This window comes from Pteropus vampyrus, unplaced genomic scaffold (assembly GCF_000151845.1).
Source record: "Pteropus vampyrus isolate Shadow unplaced genomic scaffold, Pvam_2.0 Scaffold78, whole genome shotgun sequence".
In the NCBI taxonomy this organism is placed as follows: domain Eukaryota; kingdom Metazoa; phylum Chordata; class Mammalia; order Chiroptera; family Pteropodidae; genus Pteropus; species Pteropus vampyrus.
Genome location: NW_011888859.1, coordinates 5,440,330 through 5,453,025, shown reverse-complemented (window position 1 = coordinate 5,453,025; position 12,696 = coordinate 5,440,330). Strand labels below are relative to the sequence as shown.

Below are 12,696 nucleotides of genomic sequence, written 5' to 3'. Positions count from 1 at the left end.
TCGTGGTAATCTGTTATGCAGTAATATTGTAAATGAATGTAGTCCCAGATCCTTGGGTAAGTTAGTCCGCTTCTGAGTTTATTTTCCTGTCTGTAAAATGAAGTTGGTTAATACCACCTCATGGAATGATGGTGAGGAAGAGATGAAATACTTATAAAGTTAGTTTCCTCCCTTTACGGGGCGGGGGGTGGGGGGTGGGAATGTGAAAACCTTAACATAAACATGCATCCACTGACTCCAAAATCAGGATAAAGAAAATCACCAGCGAGTTAAGAACAACTCAAGAATGGATGAACTACAACTATCTCTATCAGGGGGCAGAGTAGCAATTAGGTCAAATATGCAAATTAGCATCAGCTCAGAGCCTGAAGGAAATTGGGTCAAGCCCAGAAACTAGCCGGGAGGCAAATTAAACATTTTAATGCAAATCTTAATTGGCGTACAACACTACTACTTTCTTCATTCTATGAAGGTTACTTTTCACGGCACAGGAGGCAAAGGCGGATTAAAATTTTGTGAGCTGATAAACTGTTAGGCTGGTGGAGAGGGGCACAGAATGAAGCCTAGCAGTGTGGCAAGAGGTACCTTCCTTTGCAATGTGCTTTCGCATACTTGATCTGATCTGATGTCTGCCACCCTGTGGTAGCGCCAGTTTTTATGCTACTTTCCATTTCACAGATGTAAAGACAGAGATAGACAAAAATTAAGGGGGATAAGTAAAGTTAAATAGCTTAATTCTCCAACACACGAATAGTTTTTAAAAAATCAATATGAAATTTGACAAGTTAAAAAATGGGGTAATACATAAATGGAATATTACAGAAAAAGAAAAATAAATGGCCACTAAATATATGAAAAGATGTGTGACCTCACTAATAATTAAAGAAATCCAAGATAAAACAATTACGAGGCCTTTTTGACTCACAATTGTATCGGCAGATATTAAAGTGACTCATAGTAATTGCTTCTTAGTTCGCGAGTGGGGGGCAGGGCGGCGGGGGGGGTGAGATGCACTTGGACAACACTCACGGCAAGCATATTAAAGGGGTGTAACTTTTGCTGGTACCTGTGACAGGAGGCTGTATTGTGGCGACTCCCTATAGAAGCACGTCTGTGGGTACTGAGACTGTGAAGTGCGCTCCCACAGTAAGACTGGGGTCTGACCAGCTTTGACCAATGGGGCACTGGGAAGTGTCATGCAGCGGAGACTGGTAGGCGCCTGTCATCTTCGAGTGTCCCTTTCTGAGAGCCACCCAGTGTCGTGCAGTGCCCAAGAAACTCCACGGAAAGGCCCCAATGGAGGCCCTCAGCCGACAGCTCCTGCTGAGTTTCCAGTAGAGCCTCCCCGTGACACCAGCCATTCAAGTGACATCCCAGCTCTGGCAGAGCTCTCAAATCAGGCTTCCGGATGAGGGCAGCTGCCCCAGGGTCCCAGCCGACAGCCATGGAGTGAAGGATGACCCCGCCCCCCCAGAACTGTACACGGAGCAGCCTACCACAGCAGGCGGGGGCCAAGGCCACCAGGCTCCGGAGACTGAGACTGGGCTCTGTCACCCACGAACTGGGTCTCCCTCGGTCACAGCAGCAGCAGCAGCGAGAACAAAGAGCAGGGTTTCCACTGATGTTGGTCATTAAATAAAAATCCAAGAGTACTACCAAGTTCACTGACAGAGTAAGGTGAATTGTGGATGGAAACTTTACTGTCACAGGGCTAGGGCTGTAAAAAAGTCCGTCTCCTATGGGTTTTATCTGCTCTGATTTGGTTCTAAACACACCAGCACTGTAAGGTTGGGAGCTGACATATGTTGGGAAAATGTGACACGGAACTGCCTTCTGAGCCACTGCATTGTTTACATGGTTGATGAAAACAAGTTATGTGGCTATCGAGTGCCTAGCAAGATAATCCACAGTTATCCTCCATCCTCTCCAATTTTTCTTCATAATCGGAACAATTTTAGGTATAAGGAAACGAGAAATACAACTCTCGCTGTCTAACATAGCTTGTCGGTAGGATACTGGAACGGTTCACGGTAACTTCTGAAGCCAGATTCCAAATATTACTAATTATTTTTCCATGTCATTGTCATATTTTCAGAGTCTAAAAGTGTAACATAACCACCAACAGCACTAACAAAATGTTCTTTCTAGCACCTCATACCACTGAGGAAAACATCTACCTCCAACATTCATGAACCTTTTGAATTACTGAGTTGATGGATTTATTTCATGTTCTGCAAAATCTTTACTAAGCAACTCTGAAGCTTTTGAAAGGAAAAGGTATAGATTATCTTGCTTTATGTAACAGATAAATCTGAAATGCTATACTATATAAAATACAGTCTGTAGTTTAGTCTTCGTTTGCCCTCCCAAGAGAGTGTAGACCCCACGAGAAGCGAGGTCGGATTTGTCACCACACCCGCCAGCACCCGGCCCCGGCCCCACTCAGGCTGTGCGCCGCCCCCAGCCAACGCTAGTCACCCTCTGTGGGATTCACCCGCATTAACTCAGTGAGTCCTCATGACACCCTTCCGGTGCCCCATTATCACCCTGGTTTCTAGAGGAGGAAGTTGGGGTGCAGAGATGCTAAGTGCTTTCCCTCAGGGGCAGATGGTGAATAGACTGGGGTGCTGGGACTCAAACACATCTGGGTCTGGGACATGTAAGCGCCTCGGCTGCAGGCGGGTGGAGGGGACGCCCGACCCATGCGTGCGCAGAGGCCATGCCGCGTCTACCTTTTCTCATGCCGCCGAAGGGGTCCTTGTTGGGCTCGTAGGGCACCCTGCCCATCACGTCTGGCATACTCATGCTCTGCTGGTACGGGGCGCTCGGGGTCATGGAGTTCCGTTTTGGGAACGAGGAATCGCTCGCGTCCGAGAACGGGTCGTGCACACTGACTGTACTGCTTCTGAGATGAGAAAAAGGAAAGCTTAATTATAGAGCAGGAGTTACCGCCAAACGCTCACTCAGAAAATAAGTCCACCTTGAAATCTGTAAATGTAAAAAGTATCTAAAATAAATCATATGAATAAAACTAACAGTTATCAACATTTAAAAATTAGGGGGCGCCATTTCTTTTCTCTATAAAGTTTTTTTTGCCCCAGAAAGTTAAGAGACAAATCTGATTCTGTATGGCTCACAGTCGGCATACCTTCCGCCTTGCATTGGGGTCATCTGTCCATGAGGGGTGGAGGCTGGTGTAGGTGGCTTCAGGTCACCCGGAACCTCTGCCATCGAATTACTGCCAGTGGACTGGGGGGTCTGTGGACCTTGCAGGGATCCGGAGTTAGCTGATGATAATAAGTACCAAGAGAAAAATGGAGAGAAAAACAGAGGTCATCAAATTAAGGTCATCTTTGCTTGTTACAAAAAAAAAAGAAAAAAAAAGAAAAAAAAAGAAAAGATGCCATCTTAATAGAAATAACAATATCCATTGCTGGTAATGTAGTAAAATTAGTTGCTCTCACATATTTTGTAAAACAGGAGTATAATGGACATATGACATTATATTAGTCTCAGGTATACAATGTAATAACTTGGTATTTGTATATATTGCAAAATGATCACCACAGTAAGTTTAGTTAATATCCATCACCATAGTTACAGTTTTTTTCTTGTGATAAGAAATACATTGTTTATAGTGAAAACTGGTAAAAGTTTTTAGGAAACTATTTAGAAACATACTTTATTTATGAGCTGTAAAACATTTTGACTAGGTAATTGCTTTCCTGGGCATTTATCCCAAGAAAATAATCTGATATAAATAAAGTTTTAGGCAGAAAATGTTTATTTTGGTGTTGTTTATAATGCTGATAATCCAAATGTCTGAGAATAAGGAAAAATGGGATTGAAAATTTGGGTTATCAATCTGATGGACTACTGTGCTCTTTGAGAAAAAAATTAGAAAAATTAGTTCTGCTTAGGCAATGAGAAATGTTTCAGTTGAAAGATGCTACAAATAATGAGCCTTATATCGGATTTCAACACCTTCTCAACATCTGGATGTGTCTATGCTCTGTCACTGGGAGTGATATTTGGAGCTATGAAATCAGATTTGTAATTATAAAACACAATGCTGGTTTGGAGTTCCTTAACATCATTATCAGAGTTTTGAGACTTGGCTTTAACTATAAATATACTTTAATAACAGAGCTCAAAACTGAGATAGTTTCAAAACTGAACTGGGATTAATGAAGAAATTAGCCTCATCTTATAAGAAAAAATAATATTTTAAGGCTTTTTGCTCTATCCTCAGCATGTGAGATGTTCAGCAGATACTGGTTTCACTTATTAATTACTGAATAAATAATAAGCTCACTAATGTGCTCTCTTCTATGCCTGGATTCTACCAGTGGAACCCCTGCCACTGTACAGGTCACAATAAATGCCTTCGGAACCATAACCAATGGCAGAAGTACTGACTGCTTGTAAATGATAATATTGGATAAGCTGATATCTACAGTTCCTTTCCTATGCAGTTCTCAAGGCCCATGACAAGGACCGCTGTCCGCATTTTACTTTAGGGGAAACTGAGTCAAACTGCTCACCAGAGACTAGAGAGTGTGCTATAAGGGGTTGGCAATGGCAACGGTGTATCACCCCTGCTCAGAAAGCCCCAGGCGTCTGAGCGTGGCCACCTCTAGCCAGAGCAGGTCTGCCCAGGTCTGCCCAGGTCTGGCCCGGTTGGGATTGAGTGCTGACGATGGGCCAGCAGGACTGTGTGTTCCGTTTACTGTGTCCCCTGGGTACCCAGGGCAGTTCTCAGAGATGCCAGGAAAACTTACTTTTAAGGTAAGTACCTTTTTAGATGTAGATATCTTAAAAGAAAAACATATTAACTCCTGCTTATAAAACCAAATGCTGGTGAAACCCTAGAAATGCGTCTTAAAAAAGTAAATGTAGTAAAACAAAAAAAGCAGTGTCTTTTATAAACACATAAGGATAACCCTGCAGCCGCACCTGCCCTAGAGAGCGGGCAGAGGTGGTAACGGGCGCCCCCAGTCCGGACCAGAGCGCACAGCAGCCACACGCAACCCTGGAAACCTGGCTCGCGAGGCTGCGACTTCAGAATGACCCTTATTTACAAGTATTCACATTTATAGCTCATTAAAAAAAAAAGTAAAAACTAAAAGTTCTTCCCCTTGCCAGTGTTTCTTCCTCTCCTTCCAGGAAAAAAAAAAAAAAAATGAATGCGACCTCTTGAAGCTCCATTAATAGCCAAGGCTGGCACACTCTCTAGGATATCCCTACCTTTTGCCAGAAGCTACAAATGTATACTCGAAAGTAAACAATGGAAAGGTTATTGAAGGTTAAGTACATTCACACACTTCAGACTGTACAGCCAGACTCCTAGCTGGGAAGATAATTTACACAGCACGAACCTGGTGCCCTAGTTCTGCCTGGGGTTGCAGGAAGTAGGGTAGGGAGAAAGAATAGCTGATCTGTCCCAGGTCTACAGTGACTCGAGGTCACCCAGAGGGCACCTTTGTTTATAACCTGAGCCCCTTCCTCATTTATCTTCCACTGAGGATTCCCTAGTTGGATCCATGACAGGTTTTGTGACATCACCTGTCAGCTAATAATAGAAATGCAGTCAGCCACCTGCCAGCAAAGATGGATGGGTTTTTGGTTACAGACTTACTTACTGAATGTGGAGCCTCCTTGCCCCGCCCCCCGGGGTTTACAGGCTGCCCAGGCCACCTGGGGAAGCAGCTCCTGGGGCTGTTCATCAGAACTCTGCAAACACTTAGTTTTATTATAACGAGATCTCCACTGGTGCCTGAAAGATGCACCCCAGGCCTTGCTCAGGTCCGTCTGGGAGTCTGCTTCCACGACTTGCTCTGGTCACTGGAAGGCTGGAGTCAGCTGGACCTCTGTGTGGGAAGCCACACAGGCAGTCCACGGTGAAGTCCTGACGACCCCAAAGGGCTGAGGGGCTGCGCCTCCCAGGGCCGACAGAACTGAATTTCAGGTCCGTGTTAGACACGCCAAATCAAAACCGGAATACAGACCGATGACTCAGAATGCTCTTAGCTAGAGACAGTCAAATGATTTAGGATCTAAGTTGGTTCAGAGTGACTACCCAAAAAAATAACCTAGAATGTCTCACAGGAATCTTTTAGTCTCATTTGCTTGGATATGCCGGTAAGGAATAAACTACAATTGAGATCTTAAGGAAAAAACTGACTTCAAAGAACTCAAATTCTGGCTGAAAATTAGTTTTTAAAAATTTTGTAGTACGTGAGACCCTGAAATGGCAAATCGTTGGGAATAGTTTTTTTCCTTCTCTGACAACAAAAATGTTTGAGACAATGCCCTTAATGATAGCTCCGGAATCAGAGAGGACACTGACTCTTGGACATTGGGGAGGCGCCTGGCCCTAGGTCATGGACTGACCGCTCACTGGCCCGCTGACTCGCCCGCGGCTCGGTCTTGCTGGGCGGTGCGCCCCGAGCAGCGCACAGAGCACGCCGGACAAGCAGATCGGGCCGAGCACAGGGAACGGTCCTCCTCCGCCACCGGCTTCCCAGGACTTCAGCTCCGTTTGGACCACGGAGAAAATGGATCATCACAGTGCATCTGCAATCCAAGCTCTTTGTGCAGTTAAAACGGTCATGCTGCCGCAACAACGGCAGCGTAAACGAGGAGGAAAAGGACCAAGCTGACTACTAAGAGAACAGGCCGAGGGATCTATACCTCAGCGGGCCCTCCGTGCAACGCTGACGCACACCGGGAGAGCTGTTCTCCGCACACAAGCACAGACCATTCAGCGACACGCGTTCCTTCCTGGCAAACGGAATGTACCTTTAGATCTTTGCAGACGTCGCCACTTTGGTCCCCCCACACCCTACTGGGCTTTTATTTTGGAAAAACAGTTTCAGAGCTGTTCGTAGGCAGCTTGTTTTACTCTGTGGACGCAATGTTGTGAGCTGTTTAAAATTAGATTTCACAGGTTTTCGGGTACACCGTAACTGGCAAAGGCTTCGGGTTTCCGAGGGTGGGGTCAGTGAGGAGGTTTCTACTTGTACTGAGAACTGACAGCTTGAAGTCTGGCCATATTCGCTGCAAGTGCACGCTAGGCCTAAGCGGTATTTATGGGAGATCCCCTGATTAGCGACTGTGGCTGTCAGCGCTGCCATCCAGACAGCAGCTAAACTTCTTTCTTTGGCTCATAAATACCATCTTCTATGTGTAAACATTTTACCATTACAGGGGTATCTCAAACACAGTCAAACGAGTATGCTGCGTACAGGTGTAATTCCAGCGCCGGATGGCACAGGGCAAAGCCCAGCTTTCCCGCTCACAATCGATGAGACTTTGGGCCACTTAGATTTTACGTGCCTTAGTTTTCTTACGGATTTTAAAGTGTCTGTATCAGAGGTCTGATGTGAAGAGTAAATGACAGGGCACTTAGAAAGGTGCCTGGCGCACTGAGGGTGCTCAGGACACATTGGCCACTAGCTCTGCAATTTCACCCCGCAGCAAGCCTGCACCACGGGAGGCGGCAGGTGTGATCGGCCCCACGCTGTATGTAGGATGGCATGGGTAAGTAATGACCGTTGCAGGGCTTAAGATGGCCAGAAACAGACAATAGTCGAACTGAACTCGAGGTCACCTCCCAGAACTAAGGATGGTGCAAATTTCTTCTCATCCTAAATACTGTACTTATCAGAACATAATGACCTAGTAATTTCAAATTGAAACACCAACAGGTAGAACAAAAGCTGGCAAGAGAGCTGAAAGAATGGCAGGGTCACCAACAGCTGAGTGGAGACGCAGTGGAGAAGGCAGGTATCGTCAGCTTGGTTTGCTGATGAGAATTCAGGGACCCGCCATCATTCCTAAGAGTCTTGGCCGCTACATCAAAGCTCACTGGACCCCACCCCCATCTCCAAAGTAGGGCTTTCTGGCCTTTACTGGGACAATTTGACCCTCAACGTTAGAACTTGGTGGGCAGGGGACATTAGGAATTAAGTCCCGATTCCATGTTGCTAGTGAGCAAACCCGAGTGCCTGCGACAAGCCGAGCTGCCAGAACCGACCCGGCGTGCAGGAGCCCAGCACGGCTCACAGGGGCACGGACCTGGACAGCGTCAGACGGACACTTCAAAATGCTGGAGAAAAAATGCGTGAGCTCAGAATGCCAAAGTCTATGCTGACTAAATGAGGGACGGCTAAGGTGGTGCCTTCCACATGCTGACCAGGGGGTGGTGTGCCCGATTTTACCCTCTTCCCCCAGCGTCGGGCTCCAGTAAACAGACGAAGCAAAATGTTCCTTCCTCTGGAAGGCCCCATTGCTGTCTGCTTTACCATGGAGAGGCCTCCTCAGACCTCTGCACGGCTGCAGGGGGTGCCGGCTGCCTGGGCAGCGGCTGCAGTGCTCCCACTTACCAGGAGATGGCGGCTGCAGCTTGGGCTGCTTCTTGGTCTCCCCGGTGCTGAAGACTTCTGGCGGGGGCTCCTCCCCGCGCTCAATCTTGCACTCAAAGGCAAACAGGTACTGGATGTACTGCTTTTTCAGGGAGCTCGCTGCACTACTTGAAGTGCCGACGTTGAGGTTGGTGGCCAGCTCACGCCACTTCTTGTTTTTATTAACCTAGCAAAAAAAAAAAAAAAAGGCAGGATCACTGGTTTGCAGCAAAGTGACTTGTTTAAAGCCAGGAGACAAAAAAAGCACTTAATGACTTGGTTTACTTTTTTTTTCATTTGCCTCTTTTAACTAATGCTCATTACTCCCACTCGGTGCTGCAAAGGCAGCATTTCCAGTTACAAAACCATTAAGGAACCTGCTGATGGCTACATAAAGAGCCTTGCTCGTGATTCTTCTGCCTAGTGCATCTTCTGACGCCTCACACTCGTCCAGAGCCGGTGCTTCTCAGGGCTGGTGATTTATCTGAGCAAATGCACACTCTCACTCACACTCATCCTCATCCCATCTGATTTTTTTTTTTTTAAAAATGGCATCTAAAAACTAATTTAAAAAGCAGTAACAGAACTATTTTGCAATTTAAGTGAGCCTTGATATGAAAAATAGTGTTTCCTCTCAATAGCCACGAGCTCCCACAAAGATGAGCCTGTAATTCTGGCCACATCCATCCCCTCGCGTGACACTTTCTTGTGGTGCTGGGGAAAGGGACAATCAATGCAAAGGCGAACAAGGCCCCCGACCAAATGACCCCAACTTAAATGCCCAGCACAAGCTGTCACATCTGGCTGGGCTCTATGAAGCCACCAGCTGGCCTACATCGCAGGCACCTGGAGCTCGTGAAGGGGCAAGGGCACACCAGACCTTCCAAGTTTCCACCTACACTCAGGTGGCAGAGAATATGGTGCAAAAAGAAAAAAATCCTAAAATGTTACATAAAGATTTTAGGCATTTTAACCTTTTGATCCCACTGGGGAACAGAGTTATGAAAGGTTAAATACATGAATGAAACATGAGGACCTGCGAATAAATGCTTGGGGAGTTATTCTGCCTTTAGATGCATCCTGTGTTCAATACATGGTAATGGTTAAAGGGACAAGTGGTTTTTAATGAAATGTTAAATTTTTGTATTCAAACTTTCTCACAAAGCTCTTTATAACCTTTTACTTAGTACTAAGTGGTGCACGATCAACCACAGAATGCTCACGGAGATGCTTAATGCCACTTTCGGCACTTAATGCCAGCCTGCGGCAAGCAGGCCTGTGGATTGCTTCAGCAATGAAGCAGAGTGCTCCCTGGGACACCCTGAAGGGCGAGGCTTTGAGCTGATCCATGCGTGGGGCAGCACCGGCTCCGACCACATCTGATGGTTGCCAGGCAGATGGGCGTCAATGACCAATGTCAAACGCTCACTACTGTGAATCATAGCTGCAGTCAAGCAATCCTCATTAGCTAAGCCAGCAGAGTCTCGTTCACAGACCTGGCTTGGTGAGTCAGAATAAGGTGTCCAGACAATTTCTACATGTCTGTGATGGGTAACCCCAATCTGTTTAGCATCCTGGGGATCCTAAACAAATCGATGCCAGGTCACAGAGGGGAGAGGCCAGGGGGGTTTAGGTGCAGAGGGGAGGTGAGCATCTCGATCTTTCCCTTTGCAGACTGCCACTCACACTTACTTGGTCTGCAGTGTATGTCTTACCACCTGATTACACGAGGCCCTGAATCAAGCTACAGTTGTTTCGGTTGTAGGTGGCAGGTCCCCGGTGGGATGGGGCACCTCAGGGAGGCTGAGAACAAAGACCTCTCCTGCACCCCCAAAGCTGTGCAGCACTGAGACTGGGGCAGGCCCTTGACGATACCCAGGGATTAGGTGACTTGCCCTTGGATAGTTAGTGACCTGGGCCACCTGGATGGAATGTAGGGTACCTCACTGTGTATTAGGCACCTGGGGCCCACAGTGGCTCCCTTCACTGACCTGGGTGCGAGCCCAGGTACGGACAGGCTTTAAAGCTCCCCAGGTAACTCCGAAGCACAGCGAGGCCTGACATCTGCTGGAGAAAGGGAGAAGCACCTGCTCTGGACCTGGCCCCCCACCTTCCTCAGAGTCCCTGGCCTCGGCACTGTTGCACTTTATTCTGTTAGTTTCCTCATCTCTTGTTTGGGGCTGATGACTGGGCATTTTATGGGGACTGAGAAAGACGAAGGCAACGACGAATGCGAAGCACGGCGCCCTGCACGTAGCGAGCGCATGCGTGTTAGCACCCACCCCCGCCCCCACTGCAGGACAGACACACCAACCAGACTTCACAGACCAGGCCGAGGGAGGCGTGGCCTCGAGGCACAGCATTTAAGAGGCACTGGCTGAGAGCCAGGGAAGAGCAGGGCTGGAGTCGCACAATCCTGAGGACAAGGGCCTCCTGAACTCCCAGCCGGCGCCACCCGCCCTGCTGCCGCCCCAGCCTCCCGAAGGACAGCACTGACCCCCTGGTTGCTCAGGTGTCGTGGACCTGGTTTTACAGGTATGACTTAGTTTTCTTGATAAATCGCTATGGACAGAGGGAAACAGTGAATGATTTATATCTCATCCAGACAAATAATTTAGGCATTTATAAACCATTTCTGGAGTATCTACCATGAAAACCTGGCAGATTCTACAGAGTTCTACAGCTGTCAGGGACCTGATGGAAAAATCTAGCCCAGATGTCCCACTTTACAGATGAGGACTGAGGTCCATATAAATGACACACCGAGATCACACTGCGAGCTGGTTGCAAAGACGGGGGCCCCAGCCCCAATGCTCTCCCACGCATGGATCCCCATAAAGGTGACTTTCTCACAGCCTTAGCTTTTCCTTTGTGAAAAAAAACCACCTGAGTCTATAGAGTCCAAGAAGGCTGCCGTAAGAGCCTATCCAGAACGTCTCCTCGGTCACTCATTCGTTCACTCTTACCTGCGCCAAACCTCCGATCTCCTTGACACAGACATAGAGTCGGAACAGGTCCAGGGGCTTCTTGCCCACTGCAGGCAGACTTGCGACCGGGGAGCCCCTCTCTTCCATGAAGGTAAGGTAGCGGTCGACCCACAGCTTTCTCTCCGGCTCACTCCCCAACTCGTACACCTTTGTGATCTTCTCTCCCGTGGTGGTGGAGGAGCTGGACTTCTAGAGCCCAGAGGGAGCATTTGGAGATGGGCAGGGGTGGGCAGGGGGAAAGGGAAGAAGGTGAGAAAAAAGTAATGAGCCACCAGGCACAGAAAGAGAAGAAACTTAAAAACTACTGCTATCACACAACAATCAGGAATGAAGGCTACTAGTTCAGGCACAAACTATACATTTCTTAATTAAGAATTTACGTTGACTTTAAATAAAGGCTCAAACGCCCCCTTTTATATACTTAAAAAACAAAAACAAACCCCAAATCTTTTTTTACTTTATTGATATAAGCGTTGAATCCCAGAAGGCAAGATTTCAATAACGCCTCACGTCATTTTCAAAAAATAAAAGGGTGTTAGCTCACAGAATGATCACAGTGAATTTAAAATTTCACAGGTGGTACTGTAGAGCCCCTAAAACTAAATGCACTCTACTTTTCCTTGTTAAAACAAGGATGGCTAATGTGTGTTTTCATTAAAACTCTAAATCATAGGGAGGAAGAACAAACACATAGTATTGCTGAAAAATAAAAGGCAGGTCACAAATCACAGGACCCAGTGGTGTGGGCCCTATGCTCATTTGAGAGCTTTACAAAATTATGGCCGGCTAAAGCTTTGGCATTTACTCACGATGACCAGCTTTCTCTACTTAAGAGGTCTTGAACTTCTCTGCCATGGTAAAGGGCAATTAGATAACTATTTTAACAGGCAACCGTGCTTTAATCATGAACACATGCTATTTCATACTCCCAGCACATCTACGGATAAATATATATTTTCTTTAATGCGCATGTGTTTATGGGCCCACGTGGTTTATACTGAAGCTCTGTTTCTTGGCTTTTTATTTTTCTAACTGTACTTGAGATTAAGATGTCAAAGGTTTCTGTTCCTGTACTCCTGAAGCCCTCCATCTGGATTACATGATCGGGGAAGAGAAGACTTTTAGTCTCAAACAGCCCAACTGTAAATTTTCCCTTTCTTCTGTCTCTATTTGTGTATTTGTAATATTTGCAACTCTGGGGTTATTGCACAAAATCACTTTTAAATTCTCCATAAAGATTTCCTTGGAACATTAATTTACTTCATTTACTCATGTTTATTTACTAGGTTATCATTTGCAATGTA

At 46.6% G+C, this 12,696-nt stretch overlaps 1 protein-coding gene across 1 annotated transcript in view; it reads right to left on the bottom strand.

Annotated features, from left to right (window-relative positions):
* ARID1B (AT-rich interaction domain 1B) overlaps positions 1-12,696 on the bottom strand; it is a 389,943-nt gene that overhangs the window by 9,868 nt on the left and 367,379 nt on the right. Inside the window, exons 14-17 of the mRNA XM_023532165.1 lie at positions 11,372-11,581; positions 8,388-8,592; positions 3,149-3,287; positions 2,733-2,905 (exon numbers count right to left, since the gene is read on the bottom strand). Of these exons, the coding sequence (XP_023387933.1) occupies positions 2,733-2,905; positions 3,149-3,287; positions 8,388-8,592; positions 11,372-11,581 (727 nt within the window). The remainder of the gene's footprint in view (positions 1-2,732; positions 2,906-3,148; positions 3,288-8,387; positions 8,593-11,371; positions 11,582-12,696) is intronic.